This window comes from Parus major, chromosome 4 (assembly GCF_001522545.3).
Source record: "Parus major isolate Abel chromosome 4, Parus_major1.1, whole genome shotgun sequence".
In the NCBI taxonomy this organism is placed as follows: domain Eukaryota; kingdom Metazoa; phylum Chordata; class Aves; order Passeriformes; family Paridae; genus Parus; species Parus major.
Window position 1 is genome coordinate 28,102,619 of NC_031771.1, and position 18,368 is coordinate 28,120,986.

Genomic DNA, 18,368 nt, shown 5'->3' on the forward strand with positions numbered 1-18,368 from the left:
AGAACATTTCAGCTGGAAGGGACTTACAATGATCATCTAGTCCAGCTGCCTGACCAAATGAGGAAATAAATTAATTATTTTGCATAATGATACAATTCTAAGTAAAATATAAAAACTTGTAATCTCAGCCCTGGAAGTATTGTTTGAAAGTATTGTCAATTTTTAGGAAAGGAGTAAGAACAGATATTCCTTTTTTAATTGCTCTAATTAAAAATTAGCAGAGGCTTATTTTATACAGGACATATAGTTCTGTATACATAACAGCAAGTTAGCATATGCTGCTAAAAGTAAACACTTCTTTGTTTTATTAGAAGACCAATTATCTCTGGAGAAATTCTGCTGGAACAATTAGCTCACCTCTGTGGTTGTTACAGATCACAGAGGTTTTAGTGTGTTTACTGCAAGAGGTGAGTGGGGAATTATTTACTTCAGCCACTTAATGCTGCTCCACAATTCTTTTATTTTCCTGTAGTTTAAGCTATCCTCCTGAATGCATATTTCTTGGTAGGTAGGCCTCTGTGTAGTCTTTGGAATGCATACTTATCCTGCTAATTACCGTTGAGTAGTCCAGAATTTCAATGAGGATTTAGTGCCATTTTATTGCCATATTTTTTCCTCATTTATAGCACCAAGCAAATACAAGAAAATAGCTAAGCAGATATGAAGCTTTAGGTTTCAGAAATATCCTGAATTCAACAGAGAAAACAGAAATCTGGGGTTTTTTTTCCTGAATGATAAAATGCTCAAAGGGTATCAAGGAGACTGTGATATAATAAAATAATGTTTTCATAAATTGTTGACATGTTTTTAATAATAGGGAACTCCTTCATAGTTTTATTTATAAATGTTTTAGTTGTTAAATGTTAACTGAGGAGATTAAATCTCTTTGGGAAGTCATAGTGAGTGCTACCAAGTCAGCAGAGCTGATTCTCTTTTCCCTTATGGTTTGAGTAAAACAAGTTGTTTTTAAAGGTGAGGTTATTACTAAATAATAAATTAAATAAATAAATAAATAAATTCAAGGGCTAGGATCTGGTTTCATCTCCAGTTTTCAATCAAATACTGATGTAATTTCTATGCTGAAATTTATTAATTAATTGGTTTCCCAGTAATTAATAAAGAAAATGCTGAAAAGGAGCTACCATAATTGGACATTTTAAAATCAGGAGGTCTAATAGATTCATGCTGTTTCATTTTGGTTTTTTTAACTGGCCAAAAATCTTCTGTAGAGTTAATTTTTTCTTCAACAAATGTTTGAATAAGTCAGAAATCCCAGAGGACATGAAGGAAACTGAAGGATGAGAGGAAAAAAAGCAATGAACTGAGATGTTATACAGAATAACCTGTAGGTCTGTCAAACTGACATTGGTATAGGAAAGAATAATGAAAAAAAGAAATTACAGGGTGACGAAGGCAACAGCAGCTGATACTGATTATGGAAAACATTTAGGAAATAAACTTGATCATTTTTTAAAATACATTCATGCATTAGTTTGGAAGAGGTGATAAAGTTGATGCATAGGACTTATACCTCTGTAAGGTGTTTGTCTTATCGTTACATGGCGTCCTGGTTACTGAATTATAATAACAGAAAGACAGCAAAGTAGTCATTAAAAGGATGGAAAAGTGATTATGAGACAGAGTTCAAAACTGGAAACAGTCACTGAACAGGTTCTGGAAACATACAAATTAATTTACATACCATTACAAGCCTGCTTGGCATTTAAAATACCTGGGGAGGGCACTGACGCACCTGTATTGCTTTTTATTACACTCAATTTCATGTACTCTTGTAGCTACATTTACCTGTCACAGGTTCTTTTTGATTGTAGGAATGGTTTTCATTTAACACCCAGCACAATAATGGCAAGGTAATGAAGATGTTTAAATTCCCCCTGCAAAACCAGAGTCCAAGGCCTTGTTTTCTGTAGCAAAGCTTTTATTAGCACTTGACAATGAGATTATGCAATCCTCCAGCTCTGGGTGGAATAGCTGGCACTGGAGAGCACGAGACTGCCAAAAGCCTCTGCATGGTTTGGCACCTACAAAGTGGCTGTCAATTTGCTAAGGTTCCTAATCAGACAGTCACTAAAAATAGTTCAGGTGGCTGCTTTCTACTGATGAAGAAATCATGTCCCTCCGCATATTTTTGTTAGGAGGGAAGGGAACAATTAGTGAATTGCAGTTTATTTGCTTCCAAGTTTACAGTTAGCAGTGTATCAGAGAGCATTTATGTTTATTAAACAAATAGTTTCCTGAAAAATACTGAAAGTTCTCAAGGTAAGGAAGACTATACAGTATAGCACTTGAAAATAATAAACATTTTTTACTTGTGAAATGGCATTTATTGCATTACTTTGAAATCACTTCAGTTTAAGCATGCAGTTGTTTCTGTCTTGATAGTAACTAATGAACTTTTTTTTACAGGCAGCAATCAGCTGAAGACCTTGCAAGAGTACCTGCTAATTCTACAAGCAATATCTTGAATAGACTATTGCTCAGCTATGATCCCAGAATAAGGCCTAATTTCAAAGGTTAGTCAGATATTTCAGCCTTTTTTTTTTAATATTTGGATTTTAATGTTTAATTTATTTTTTTTGCATCCTTTAAGATAACTAAAAAAAAAAAACTTGGGGTCAGCAGTATCACTATTAGAAAACTATACAATTATTAAATCCTTTAAAGATATTTTAGATATAAAGCTTACACACTTTGGGAATTCACGGGGAATTTATAGGGAATGCATTGAAACACATTTTCTTCTATTAAAACATCTCCCTGGTAGTCAGATGTTGCAGGATTCTTCTGAGTAGGCAAGTGTGAATCCTTACATATGCAAAAAAAGTTGGAATACATATTCTCTGCAAAACCTCTAAGAATTCACACAAGTTGGGTTGTAAATCAGACTTTCCAGGAATTAGATTATTTACCTTCTGAAAAAAGATGTAGACAATGTTATTACATATAGGCAATGCATTGTACATAAAACAGCTCGTTCATTTTAATTAACTATATGAGCATTAAGAGATACTTTAACATAAATATCACTAGAATGAAAAATTTGGAAATCTTAAATGTTTATTGTGCTTTTGAAGAGGCTATTTTCAGTTCTATTTAACAGTTTTATAAACATATTAAACTCAGTTTTCAGCAAGTGTTCTGCTTCTTTCTTACTCTCTGTAGAACTGTATTTATGTTTCCAGCACTGAGTCTTGTCACAAAGAATATATGTCCAGCCTCTTCTCTACCTGTTCCTCAGCATAATCAGCTTGTAATCACAAAGCATGTTGCAGATTTCTTTATATTTTTGATAACCCTTCTGGCAGTCTGGTAAGAGTCAAGACAGAAGGGAAAGGGAGGACATGTAATGTTAACTCAGGGGGAGGTGGAAGAAAAAGAACATTTTCTGACAAGTGGTTTGCCCATGTTAAAATGTTCCTCACACATGAGTGATTTTCTTGGATGGCACTTCCTATTCAAATCTGGAAGAGAGAGTACACTCTTGGCTACTTGTGATGTGATGGGTGCTCTGTCACATGCATCAGACATTAAAAGAAATATTGTACCTATTGCATAACCAAAAGCATCACACTTAAGTAGTCTGATTAAAAAAAGCAAACCAAACAAATTGGTTTAACTGAAAAAGTGAAATTTTACCTTCATGAATTTCTGGTAACCAAGAGAATGAATTTGAATTTCTGTATTAAATGTACATAAAATATTTTATGCAGACAAACAAGCTATTTGAAGAGGCATATATTACTTTGTACTATATTTAGTACTGTATTAGTCTGTCAAACAGTATTCATATATTCTTATATCTCTTTTCTGGCTGAAAGTAGGAAGAAACCTGCCAAGAGTTTTTAACAGCGCACATGACATCAGATACCTGCATCTAGTGGACATCCTGACACTCACACCATAGAGACACTAAATAAAAGTAGTGATCTATAATTAGTTCTCTCAACTATCAGGCCACTTCTTGCTCTGTGATAACTCTCTGTTAACACCAGATTAAATGACTGTCAATCAAATCCCACAGGGTGACAGAGGGCAGATGTAGCAGCTGTCATACCATCCCTCTTCAACTACAGGAATCCTGGCTGTGGAAAAGAGAAAAAAATCCAGGCCATCTTAGTATCTTCACAGCTGCTGACATCTAGAAATTTTTCTTGGCTAATTGGTAACCATTGTAAAATTGGGAAGCTTTCCAGTTCTGTCATACCAAAGCTAGATAGCTGCAAAAGATGCATGCAGTAATTTTTACCTGCCTGTGTTTGTACTTTACACATGTATGTATTTTACTTGCACAATGAGGTCTCCTCTTAAAGCATAAGGAAATATCTCATCATAAATCATAAACACATAATTTGGGATGATAGATTGTCATTATGACCTTGACAGTTAAAAGTGTCTGCTGCTAGAAATGTGAATTTCCTCTATCCATTATACTGTGTGCAAAAGTAATACTGGCTTATTCATCCTGAGATAACACAAAACCATGGAATTCAAAAACTATTAAATTAGATATATGGTCAGTGGAATTCTGTAAGATTAGCCCTCTGGACTAAGGATTTTTATTTTTCCCTTTTTCTTACCACTAGGCTAAAAAGAGTTTTAGTGATTTCTAATGACTTTGAAAACTGTATATATACAAACTTAAAGTTACATTGTGACATTGTGATACTGGTATAAAGGAGCTTTAAATGAAGGATAATGTATCTTTACTGGGTTGTGCAGCTCACTAGAATTATTTTTTTTAAAGGAATTCCAGTCGATGTTGCAGTTAACATCTTCATTAACAGCTTTGGGTCAATTCAAGAGACAACTATGGTAAGAGTGAAATTAAATTTGTGTAGTACACATGGAGATTTTCTTACTATATTTAACTTCAGACTGAAGATTATGAACTATAAAATAGAAATAATTGTTGTGGGTGCAGACACTGAGAATTAAGTTAATGGAGTTAGTGATTGACTGACTGTGTTTTATGCCATAGACCTAAACCTATTAATGTATTTCACTTTTGATATGTCCACAGATTATTGTGGCTTTAGAATCTGATTTACATGAAAGGAAATCCATGGTTTCTAAGATGTAAGAGGTAGAACAATTTCCATAAGTTATTAAGTTCATTGGAAGAACCCATTTGGTCATATGACTTAAAGATCTTCCTGAGAGTTATTACAGAGGTTTCTTGGTGTGCTATTCAAAAACCCCAAACCACTAAGACTGTATGTGAGAAAAAAAGGACACACATAAGGATGAAACGTACAGGTTCTTTGTTTTATGTGGATCTGTAGATGGAAATAAATTGTGGAGGAATAGAAGGAGCAGTAGTAAAGGAATAGACTATCAATGACCATAGCCTTACTGCTGTTTATTTACTGCATGGGAAAGATAAACTGGGGAATGAAGTTTGAAGTAAAAATGTGTTTCCAGTTCAGCCAGAAAATTTCAACATAATCCTCATTATAATTTTGACTTCTTTTGTTTCTTTGGGAAATAAAATCAATTTCCAAAGATGAGTTGCTTCAGCAAAGCCTTTTCTGGTATTTTGGGACTTGCAGATGTCTTTTTGTCCAGGTGTTTTCAATAAATACTATCAAAAATATTGCCAAAAAAATGCATTTAGTTATTGAAGATGTTCTGACCTGATCAGGTTTTACTTTTGTGTAAAAAAGAGGGGAATGCACCATGTTGTGCCAGTACATGGAAAGCCACAGCCAAGACATGCACTGAGTGGGAGTTCTGAGGCATTCCCTGATTGCTTTGGTGATCTGCTGCATCTAAAGCATTGAGGCAGTTCCAAAAATCAAATTGCCTTTTCTAATGCTGTGACTAAGGCAGCATTCTGACTCATAATGGCAGAGAAGCAATAAACCACAATACCACTAATAAGCAATAAAACACATTTTTTTGTTGTTGGATTCAAGTGCCCACTTAAAATTCAGAACCAGCTTACATGTTACCCTAATGAAGTTTCAATAGGACTGCAGAACCACTCCAAGTTGAAAATAAATAGTGGCTGGAACAGTTTTGAACATCTTGGCGAGAAATTTCTGTTTCTTTAGCTAGCAGAGATTTATGTTTGATTGCAAATGATAATAAGTCAACTAATGGCATTAGTGGGAAGTGATATTAAAACAAAAAAAAAGTAATTTTGCCCAAAAGGCCATGAGATTTATTTCTGAAAACAAAAGGAGGACTCAAATTTAAAGAAGGGCAGGGAGGAAGAGCAGGAAAGTAGAACTGAGATAAGTGTCTTAAGATGCCAAGTATCTTGACGGTCCTTTCAAGTTTCTGAAGTTAATTGCAATGCTTTAAAAAGTGACTTTTAAAAGGCTTTTTTACAATTCACCCAGATTCAGATAGTAACAAAACACGAATGTGAGAGATTTCTTCCCCCCAGCCACTCAAAAAAAAAAAAAAGAAGTAGACTCTTTGCCGCCATGTATGTATGCCTGTCTGTGCCTTCCTGATATGGTCTCTCACAAATTTACTAGGATGTGCTGTATGATAAGTCATATTCTCCTCCATAATTCAGAACTTCAGACACCATCCTTACATTGTTTTATGCTTTTATTTTGATTTCTATGTCTAGTTGATCACTATGATAGCTAAGCATGTTTATGTGAAATTTGGATTACTTCTTGATTGGCTTAATGTAATACAGGAAGCACTGACAAAATTAACAGTCAATCTGTTCTTCCATGTATTACTTAGAAAATTCTTCCTGCTGCAGTGGTCATTGGATATTCAGGAATCACTGCTCTCTTGGGGATGGGTTTGTACTTGTCTTCAAATGGTCTGGGTAACACACCAGACAGTAGAAACTAATCCCTTAGAATAGGAAAAGACTTGTACTTCCAGAATCACAGGAAAAATATTTCCTGGAGGTGAGGCACCAAACCTGCGATCAGAAGGATCAGAGGGATATCAGAACTACTAAGTTCTGAAAAGGAGACATTTGCAAAAGTACCAGAACTGCTGAAAATATTCCTTGGTGTTGGAGAAGGGAGTGGCTGGCTACATCTCTACTGTCTCTGGTGTTGGTGAGAATCATGAGGAGTATTGATTTATAGACTGTCTCTAAAATTACCAGAAGCTGCTAAACTGCTTGGAGTGATATCAAAATTTGTGAAATAATATATTTCTAAGTATTTCAGTCAGTGAATTATTGTGATGATGCTTTGCTCTCTACTGCTGGCTGTAGTAATTGAACTCGTAAATTTTTGCAAAGTCTATTTAGGGGTAAAGCCATGCTAAAGCAATGATTCTTTTGTGTGATGGAAGTGTGGGGAAAAATAACAATGGGTACCAGATGACTGGAAGAGAGGTCATGATAGAAGGCCCAACAAACAAATGTGTAGAGTGACAGTGAGAAAAGGCCTTGCTTGCTGACGTTCTGGTCCTGTGATTATTATATTCTTAGCTATGCAATTGGCTCATCCTCAACAAAGAGTTGAGATTAGCTCCTTCTGAGGTAGTATCCATTAGATTTAAGAAAGGAGGGAATTTCTTTATAGAAACACAGGTACATGTTTGAAGTAACTATTTTAAAGCAAGAGTTCCCATTTTGTGGGTTCTATGCCCAGAATCCTGTATTGCTTTAATCAAGCCCTTGTGAAGTGTCGAAGGGCACATGTTTGCTCTGTGTCTAGAAAGGATAGTGCTCATGTTGTGTTGTTTAATATTGAAGAGAATTTCAGTACTTCCACATCCTTAGCAAGCAAGTTTTCTGAAAAAAATAAAAAAAAAAGCAGAAGAACTAGTGAACTACAGAGAGAATCAGAATTTGTACAGATAAAAAGGAGAAGAGCTTTCACCAGAGCTGCTGCCTTCCAGTTAGCTCTCTTTATCATGACTCCTGTAACTTGTTTCCTTCTATATCATTAGACCACTTGTCAAGGACCCCATGTTAGCTCTGCTTCTGAGTTTGCACACATTTTTTTCAGACTGCAGATTTGTGGCATAATATGGTGATAATGTCACATTTAGAAGCTGTTTTAAACAGGATGACCAGTCAAGGATTCCTAGGTACAGGGAGTTTCTGGTATAAACACCCATAGTACTATGATATTCTTTTCTGTGATAATGATCTTTCTGTCTACAGAATCTATGTTTAAGGTTTTTACTTGCAGTGTGACCTTTCTTCACTGACCAAATGAAAAAACACCGCTTCTTCCTTCTCCTCTATTTAAAAATCTCTCATAAATATATTTTTAATATTTGTGACTATAAAAACTATTCGGTTTCCATATTTTAATCTTAAAAATGTCATTTTCTACTTCATTGAAAGGAAGCAGTATTATGTTGCCTTTCTTTGTATGAGTGCAGTTTATGTAGTAAGTCTTTCATGATCTTCTGTGTGCTCTATTTTGCAGAGAGATGTATAGGCCATGTTTGCTTTCTAACCTGAGGTGGTTTTCTGGCCACATGCCAACTATTTAGTAGACTTCTGAAATATTTCCTAGAATGCCTCCCAACCTCCTTGAGAATAACTTGCCTTCTATTGGAGTTGCATGGGAAAACAAAGGCCTGTAGAATATTTCTGTGTTTCTACCTGGCAGGTTCTCCTAGCTCTGATGCTGATGAATACCTCTTCCCTGAGATTCAGGCTTCTTAGTTGCTATTTGACTCTCCTTTTCTATAAACTGCCAATCACTCTACAAATTCAAAAAATATTTGTAAAATGTACACCAGGAAGACCATGTGCTCCATGCATAGTTCTTCTTCAACCCCTGTTTAACCTAATTGTAATATACTTACGGAATCTTAAAATTCGTTGTGCCAATTTGAGAGGACTGGTTACAGACTTCTTTCAAGATAGATTGACACCAGATCTTTGTCTTTACTGCTGCCAGATGCTGTAAGGGTACATGCTCTTCTAAAAAGCAACTCTTTTGCACATTGCTGTCTGGCTAGACAGTTTTGTATTGTGACATCTCTTTGTATCCTACATTTTCTGTATTGCCTCAAGTATGTGGTGGCCTTCCTCTCCAATTATCAACATCTCTACTTTGGGCCTGAACCTCCCCATTTTAGATTAATGGGATTTTATTTTCTCTGAGTTAAACAAGAACAGACTCAAGTTCTTAAAATGTTGAAACATCTGATTGTTTGGTGTTTAAGTTAATTCGTAGTAGAGCAAGGAAGGAAATAAAATAGCATCCACCTGATCTTACTTCCAATTCTTATTAAAGCAGTGCATTCTGCTTTTCAGTGATGTAAGCATCTCCTTCTACTGAAGGTAACCTGAAGGCAAGTGTTGGACAGTGCTTATCATTTGGCTTTGGGAAGGCATCTTATTTTGTTTAAAATTAGGGTAACACACTTGTTTATGGGGAAATTAAATTCAGTGTAACCAACAGTATAATGCTTGTGAGCATGAATGGTATGCAGTATTTATCTCATATGGTTCAGAGTCATTTTTTTCACTGAGAGAAGAAGTGTATATGGAATAGGAGCTTCAGCAAAAAGCAAGTAAAAGAAAATTTCAGTTATGTACTTATAATTGAAAAGATGCTTTTTTGAGATAATGACCTGAATTCCCTCCAATTAGGAAGCTTCTCTATGAGAGACTTCCAGTACAAATTCACTTCATATTAACCATTATTTTTTACCTCTTTACTTTCGCAAGACATCATAGGTTTTTGTATAAATAAGAATCAGACTATGTATATTTTTTTCCAAAACCAGCTACCAACAAGTAACAAGTATTTGGTTTTGATGCTTTGCTACTCTTTACAATGCAGTAAGGAAAAATATTATGCAGTATAGTGTCATAAAAAAATACTTGGGCTAATTTGACTGGTGGACTGGACATGGGAAAGTGTATTTAAATGTACAGAGCAAATCAACATAGTAAATTATTCTTCATGAGATCTTACCAAGAAGACTCCTTCTGGTTGAAGTTAGCATGGCTGTCTCAACATGGCACCTGCTTTGGACTGTAAATGTAGCAAGTTCAACAAAAGATAATTCAGTTGTATAAAAAAAAAAGTGTAAGAGTCATTTACATGTAGAAGCAAAAACTTTATAAAATTAGTTTGTAGGCAGAATCCACTGACAAACCAAAACTATGTTGAAAGCCTTCACTCACACATTTTTAGAATTTTGCTATAATTGTAGAGCAGTAGCAGTGTTTTCACTGCTCTGAAAGGCATAGCCCTCTCAGAAGGCTTTGTACCTAATAGACAATTATGAAAAAACAAAGCACACTATAGAAGAAAACTAGGAAGACTGGAGATAGAAATAATCTTACATACAGAATTTTCATTAATTTGTTTGGGTTTGTTTAAATTCTTTTTAACAATAACTTTATTCTTTCTCTGCATATGATCTGCCTAGTTTACATATACATCAAAAAGGGGTGTTGGCTTAATGTAAGTGTAACAAACAAAAAGACTTATGAGATAAGACTGAAAAATCATAGCTGACATTTAAGTCAGATTTTTCCTTCAGATGCACATCGCTTTCACTAAGGACAGAACATGTGCAGGGTATCATTTTGCCTTGAGACACATGATACTCCAATTCCCAAAAGCAAAATTAGGTTCTCATTGAGAATGGCTCTACTACTGTCCCTTCTTCAGCCTGAGTCCTACTGATTTCAGATTTCCTCTGTAATGCCTTGATTTTGTCTCTTTGAGACTGATTCTGTTTCTCCTTTCATACTGCTACATCAGTACGTATGTTGCAAGCTGACATCGGTTTTCCTGTTACCAAGATAGTCCCAGATCACTGATAGAAGGTCTGAGGCTGTATTCTAAGTGTGTAGTATAAAATCTGTTACCTGGCTGGTCTGTTTCCTGCTTTTATAGTGTGATATTTTGCCAGCAGTGTGCCACTTAATCAAATGGAGAGTAAACTGGAATTGGCACTCACAGGATATCCTGATAGAAGTGGTATCATGCCTGCTGCCTGCAGCCATTTAGTGTAGTCAAGCTATGGCCTTCCTCTGCCCTGCTGCATGCTCTTCTCTATGCCTGGGTGACAGGAGGCTATTACTGAGGGAATACAAAAATTACTGTGGAGTGGCAATTTGATCCTTTGCTTAAGGAAAGTTGCTATATTCAAAACCATGAGTGATATGTAATCTGCTTGTAGTAAAGCCTGTTAAACATAACACTTCATAATGTAATTTGAATAGTGATTACTGTCTTTGTGATAGAAAAATATGGGCCTAAATTTTTTTCTGAATCTGATAGAATGGTTTTGTTTCTCTGTGAGTTTTCTGCTAGACTTTTGGCTAGTCAAATATTTATTTATTCTTCCCATCAGGATTATAGAGTCAACATCTTTCTAAGACAGAAGTGGAATGACCCCAGACTCAAACTGCCCAATGACTGGAGAGGTTCAGATACACTGACAGTGGACCCAACTATGTTTAAGTGTCTTTGGAAGCCAGACTTATTCTTTGCAAATGAAAAAAATGCTAACTTCCATGATGTCACACAAGAAAATATCCTCCTTTTTATATTTCGGGATGGAGACGTCCTAGTCAGCATGAGGTATTTTATTTATATGCTTCCACTATTTTTTAAAGTGATTTTATATGAAATATATATTCTGTGTTAGCCTTAGCAATGTAATACAATTTATTATTAATGTTTAAATTATAAGACAGTCTCTAAACAATGATGCAATAAATCAAGTATGTGTAAAGAAATCAGATGGAAGTGTTTTAAAGCATGTCTGTTGATAGCACTGCAGGTGTGAGAAATTTGAAGTGTATATACATGTTAAGCCAACACACTGAACTAACTAAATTTAAACCCTTTTGATGATTTCTTAGGTTCCTAGAAGCATAATTGAGTGGATAATATATCTGAAATACAGCCTTTAGAAAAACAGTATATGTTGCACACTACTTGAATTTTTATAGCAACTAAAGTAAACCATGATTACTTGCTAAAGGTAAAGGGAAAAGCAGAAATTACAAAATTTGTGAATATGTATGCAAAAAAATCCTGATTAAGTTCTATGCCTTACTGGATATAATTTTTTTCAGAACACCAAATTGCTGTTCAATTTAATTGCAATTGACATATCCTTTTTTGGTGGTTTATCAAAGGTATACATGATTCCACAAAAATAGTCATCCATTGGAAACAGCAAATTAGTTGATTAAAAAGGAGGTCATAGTGAATTACAGATCTGGAGAGTTTATAGTTTGTAGAGATTAGGCTAAATTTCCTAAAAGGAAGTGAATTTTCTTCTGGTGTGCTCTGTAACATGTTGCCTTGATAGATGCAGAAATGATTATCTGAATATACTGCAACATTACTTTTAAGAGGGAACCACTCAAGAAGCTAGGTTCACATGAGCTATTTCTGAGTAGAAATGGATAGAAACAAAGAAGAATCAATATGAAAGAGTTTGGGTTCTATTTTTTCCATTTCAAAACAGGATGAGAAAAATCAGTGTCGAGACTATGGCTGGCAGTGATGAGAAAAGAAAATACATTGGGCAATAAAAGAATTTCATTTGGCTTGCTCTGAAGGTCTTGGTTTTGATTTCAACTGGTTCCACAGTTTTGAAGTGTGTAGAAATTAATATTTCAAAGTAGAAAATAACTTCCAGCTATGAAAGAAGTTTCCCATTTGAAAGAGCAGATGTTAAATGAAACCTTGAAATATTTTTCAAATATTTTTTTCTGGGTTGCAGGTATTTATAGATGAGATCAATAGCTATGGTTAATGATTAGTGAATATTGAATGAATACAAATGGAAGTGTTTCTGTTGGAAAAATTATTCTCTGAAAACTTGAAAATAAGAAAACCAGGTTTCATACAGTTAGAAATTATTGTCATCCTCTAAAAATACTGTTTATTTTAATAGCACACTATGTTCTTACATGATATATATATAGGTAAGATGAATTTTTAGGGACTGTGGTTTGGTGGCATTTTTAAAATATATAATTTCTATGTCTTGTGTTTCTAGTTTACAGAAATATTATCACATATAAATGAGAGACTCTCCAAAATACCAGTATGGAAAAATGTGTATGACAGAAAGATCTTGCACAAATAGTTAAGAATTTGGAAACTGAATGCAGAAATAAGCAGCTACTGCTCACATCAGGGGAAGTAAACAGTAGACTCCCACAAAAAAAAATCTATTCTGTGCTTTTAAACATAAACCATCTGAAAAACTCTGAATTTGCAAGTGTGTTTGATGATAGCAAAATATGCAGAACAGTAAAGATAAGAAACAACAGTGAGAACCACAAATCAATCTAATGTCTAGACAAAACAGTATGGGATGAAGTTCAATGTAAACAGCTGTAAATGATGCATGAGGGAAAAAAAATTATTTAACTTCACATAAAACCTGATTGATCTAGAGTTGGTTATTACCAGCCAAAAAAATTGAGTAGTAATGGGTAGTTCTCTGAAAATGTCACCCAATAGCTCAGTACTATCTGAGAAAGTGAATTGCATTCTTGGAAGTATTAGGGATTAAAGTTATGCCACAGCATAAAAGTATGCTATACTTACATCTTGAATGTAGTTCTGGTCTTCCAGCTGTAGGAAGGGAGGCAGAGATACTCAAAGGTCTGGAACAGTTGAGCAAGGCTGAACTTTTCACAGTGGAAAAAGCAAAATACTTGAGGTCTCTAAATTGAAAACGGTCTCTAAATAGAGACCTCTGCCATAGAGGTGTCTAAATTACAAATGGCACAGAGAGAATGGATAGACATTGATTTTTTTGCCTTTTACAGTGAAAGAACTATGAGACAGACTGAGGATAGATAAAAGGTGATTAAAGTGAGTGCAGCTTAGCTATGCTGTTCTTTGCTGCAAGATGCTGTGCATGTTAAGGTTTATGTGGTGTTGGGGTTTAACCCCAGCTGGCAACTAAATACCATTTGCTCATGTCCTCCTGGCCCCAATGGGATGGGGAGGAGAAGCAGGAAAATAAAGGGCACAAAAGTTGTGGGTCAAGAACCACTTAAAAATTGCAGCAAAGTAAAACAAAGTAAAAGTATTAATGCTAATTGTAATAAAAAGGACAGGGGGACAGAGACATAAAACCAAGAGAAACAAGTGATGCAAAATAGAATTGCTCACTGCCTGCTTACAGATGCCCATCTCTTCCCTGCTGCCTCCCATCTCCTTGTGTACCTGCTCACTGGCAGAGCACGGGAAACTGAAAAGTCCTTGATTTAGGGTAGGCACTACTCAGCAACAACCAGAAAGATCAGTGTATTATCCATGTTATCCTCATACTGAATCCAGAGCATAGCACTGTGCCAGGTACTAGGAAAAAAAATTAACTGTCCCAGCTGAAACTAGGACACCTAGATTCAGGAAAGCAGCTGAAAGCAAAACAACTTCTGGGAGACAAAAAATCTGTTGATGTCCCTTAAATACGGAATCATCCCTTCTGGTTTGGAAAGCCCTTGAGGTGCAACTTTTGGATGCTGCTGGATATCTGGCAAAATAGCACTTCCAGTTTGCTGTAGTTATTCTTCTTTAGAAGTCTCTCATTGGCCAATGGTGGAGACAGGACTGTTCTGTATGGACATTTGATTTGGCTATTCTGTGACCTGTATATATTTTGTCTTGTATTAGTAGTTCTCTAATTTGTGAGCTTCTGTGTGTTCAAAACCCTCTCTAAATTTTATTGTCTTATTTTATACTAGAGAGATCTCCATTGCAAACTGCTAATTATAACTTCTAAACTTTCTTTCTGTTCTAAAAGAAGATGAAAATCGAATACCTGTGATTTTTTTCTTTCTCATGGCCGTCTACTGCTTACCTGACAGCTCACAGTGTTTTAAATACCATTTCTGTATTTTCAGATTGTCTATTACACTGTCATGCCCTTTGGACTTGACCTTGTTTCCTATGGATACACAGCGCTGCAAGATGCAATTGGAAAGCTGTATGTAAATCACTCTGTCCATAAAAGCGGTTCTCTTCTAGGCATGCATGAGATTCAAACAAAAATTATTCTGTTTGCTTCATCTCAATGTTTTTAATGAATCATGAAAATGTTTTTAATGAATCATGAAATTTTTACTCACTGGCTCCTACCAATGTACATTTCCCTATCAAAGATGTTTCTTACTTTTACGGCACTCTTAGTTTTAGCCTTTGCTATCAACCAGAATGATAACTGATGCCTTTTATAAATTCATTTACAATAAACTGAGATAAATGGAAATATACCGCTTGGAAAAAAGAATGATTTTGCCTGGCAGCTTTAACTTCCCCAGCCTGTGCTTCTTTGTAGGTTGTTGGGGCCCAATTTATCCTCTTGCATGGATAATACGTTGGTATTGTTTGGAACTCCTTTGATACAGTACCAAAGGAAAAGTGTTTGATGCCAAAGCAGTGAGATCATTTAGTATCAAACCTTTTGAAAGTTGTTTCAGGATGTGTTGTGGATGTAGTCAGGCATCTATTCCTGGTCTCCAGGTGATTTAATCTTACAACAGGGCACACAGGTCACACCTCTGAAGGGCTTCATGCCATGCTGCAAGTTGCAGACAAAATATTTCTGAAATCAATCTTCCTTCCCATGCCCCAAGTACACAGGTGTCTACTCAACTACAGATTTTTCCAGCACTTTGATCCTTGGTGATCCCACTTTCATGGTAATTCTGTTTTCCTGAATAAGGATGAGCATGAAGTAGAGAGAAAGATGGTGACTTGTTCCAGTCTGCTCCTGCTGTAACATAAAAACTCATTCAGCTCTTGCTCCAGCAGGTCTGGTGGGAAAGGTGAGGTTAGGGAAAGGAAGTCACAAATGAAGAAAAAGTAAGGTTAACCAAAACTGGGCAGAGTATCACAATGGGGACAAGGATAGCAATAATAATAATAATAATAATAATAATAATAATAATAATAATAATAATAATAATAATAATAATAATAATAATAATAATAATAATAGAAGTTTTAAAATTTAGATTTTGATTGTCAGCATTTATCTTTAGAATTTTAGTATGTCCACGGTAATTTTGTTCATCACTACTATGTATGTACATTAGCTGAAGTAAACTCTTATGGAAAACCCAAATCAGTTTAGTTTAGTAATATGAATAGAAGTTCACTCAACATTTCTCAGTCCAGAAAGTCCATTTGCTTTGCAAGTGTTCAAAGGTATAGTCATATACAGATAAACTACTCATTAAAAAAATCATGTTAATTTGATATACTCAAATTCAGTGAATTTACTTCTTTGAAAAGATTGTGCACTAAATTTTCTTCTACCTTTTAATTCAATTATCAAAAGTAAGAAAGGTACCCCTGACTTCCTATCCATCCTTTCAATTATTTCCCTGTTAACCACTGTCAGTTTTATTCTTAGGTTATTTTCAAATCAATATTTTGTTTTTACTTGCTAAACTTAAAATCAAAGAAGGCCATCAGTTGTTACTAAGATGTTCTCATATATACAGTTATGATCTGCAGTTCTATGTATTCTCTATAAACACAATTTTCACTCTCCAGTAATTGCTATCAAACATGATCTTGGCAGTTTTGTGATATGCTGTGTGTTGGAATGGAGTGAAAACAGTTTTATGAATGAAACATTAAAACAAATTTTTTAATAGTATAATATATTGTGGAGCTTTGAAACATTGTGATTTTTATTAAATTATTGTGAATTGTAGAGACATCACTTATGAACAGTTTAACTTTCTTAATCACAGCTATTTTTCAAAGATTAAAAAGAGTAATCTGATGCCTCCAGAAAAAGAATGGCTCTTTAAATATTTTTCTCAGGCTTTGAACTGCTAAATGATGCATTCCAACTTCATCTTTTTTATGTTTCCTCATCTCTGTTTCCATCTAATACACATTATCTCTGTTTGAATTAAGTTAATCTTTAGTGAACAGAAGGCAGCAGAAAAATGACATGTAAAATCATGATTCTGATTATACATATTTAATCAATATTGCTTTATTCTTGAATATTGTGAGTTGCACTGCCTCTCACTTGGTGGTGGTGTATATATTATGATTTGGGCACTCAGAGGTTTGCTGAGGTCTGTCTGTACTCATTAGGTCATGAAGGCACTGAGCTGAGTTCTGTAGGACTGCACATCTGCTCTCATTCCTGGTCAAGTATTTCCTGAATGGCAATGCTTTCATGAATCAGGACTTTTAGTCTGAGCAAATAAGCAGTGCGGTTGTCTTACACAAACACCAAGATTCATCATGGTAATTGAGTTGTTAAATTCTTTTGAAGTTACTCAGACTCATAAGTGCTGTTTAAAATTCAGCTTTTTCATATTTTGCTGGAGTACAGTATGAATGAATATGGAGGCTTGAAAGCTGTGGAAAATACAGCTTTGCTTTCTTTGTTTGCAAAGTACACACAGTAACAAATACCTCTTAGTCATCCTAATATTGCTGATAATGTAATGTTTCACCCTCTAACTTAGGCCTACATAAAAATGCAGCTGCAAAATATTTAATTTTTCTATTTATTTATTTGAACAGGAAATGAAAAGAAAAAGACTGAAAGATATAAAATACATATATACACTAGGTTTTGTTGCAGAGTTTACTGTGATTGAGGTGGTTCTTTAAACAACTGTTATTGTTTTGTTCTTGTAGTTGGTTACACGACTGATGACTTACGGTTTATCTGGCAGTCTGGAGACCCTGTACAGCTAGAGAAAATTGCTCTGCCTCAGTTTGATATTAAAAAGGAGGATATTGAATATGGTAACTGTACCAAGTATTACAAAGGCACAGGTAGGTAATATAAGTTATTTCCTTGGTAAAAAATTCTAAGCCTCCTTCAATTACTGTTTATAGTTAATATTCCAGTCCACATCTTACATTTAATAAAATGTACAAAATAGATTATTACTTTTAACTAATGAGTGGTTCATATAATGGTAAGTTTAATATGTGATCATTACAAACTAGTTCAAATATAGAAATATCCAAGTTGAAGAAGAGATTAAATGTTTGTCTTGGCTTTGCTTACATATATTGTGATCTTATTATCACCATTTTATTTCTATGGTCCTAATACCTGTTTATGCTTATAAATGTCAAACTTTTCTGAAAGAATATTTATGTGGAATCATACCAGTTGCAGCAAAGTGGGTAAATTTTGATTTTCTGGCTAGACTTTTGTTCCATAAGTGGATATTACTAGAGTGTAATTCCAAATGCTTCACCCTGCAGGTTCTTCCTTTCTCTAAAAGTTCTGGAAATCATGTCATTTTTGAAAGCTGCTTGCAATCCTCAGCCTTCTATTTATTTATTCCTATGATTATTTTTCTAATGTAGGCACAAATCTTTCCAATGCTTTCTGTACTCTGGCTTTTAATGATTTACCTTTTTCACCATATATTGATTCCTGCCTACAAGTACAGCCAAACTACT

At 34.8% G+C, this 18,368-nt stretch overlaps 1 protein-coding gene across 2 annotated transcripts in view; it reads left to right on the forward strand.

Annotated features, from left to right (window-relative positions):
- GLRB (glycine receptor beta) overlaps positions 1-18,368 on the forward strand; it is a 48,785-nt gene that overhangs the window by 10,769 nt on the left and 19,648 nt on the right. For both annotated transcript variants that reach the window (XM_015624338.3, XM_033513973.1), the window contains 5 exons: positions 2,428-2,534; positions 4,766-4,833; positions 11,287-11,516; positions 14,816-14,898; positions 17,586-17,726. In XM_015624338.3, coding sequence (XP_015479824.1) covers positions 2,428-2,534; positions 4,766-4,833; positions 11,287-11,516; positions 14,816-14,898; positions 17,586-17,726 — 629 coding nt within the window. The remainder of the gene's footprint in view (positions 1-2,427; positions 2,535-4,765; positions 4,834-11,286; positions 11,517-14,815; positions 14,899-17,585; positions 17,727-18,368) is intronic.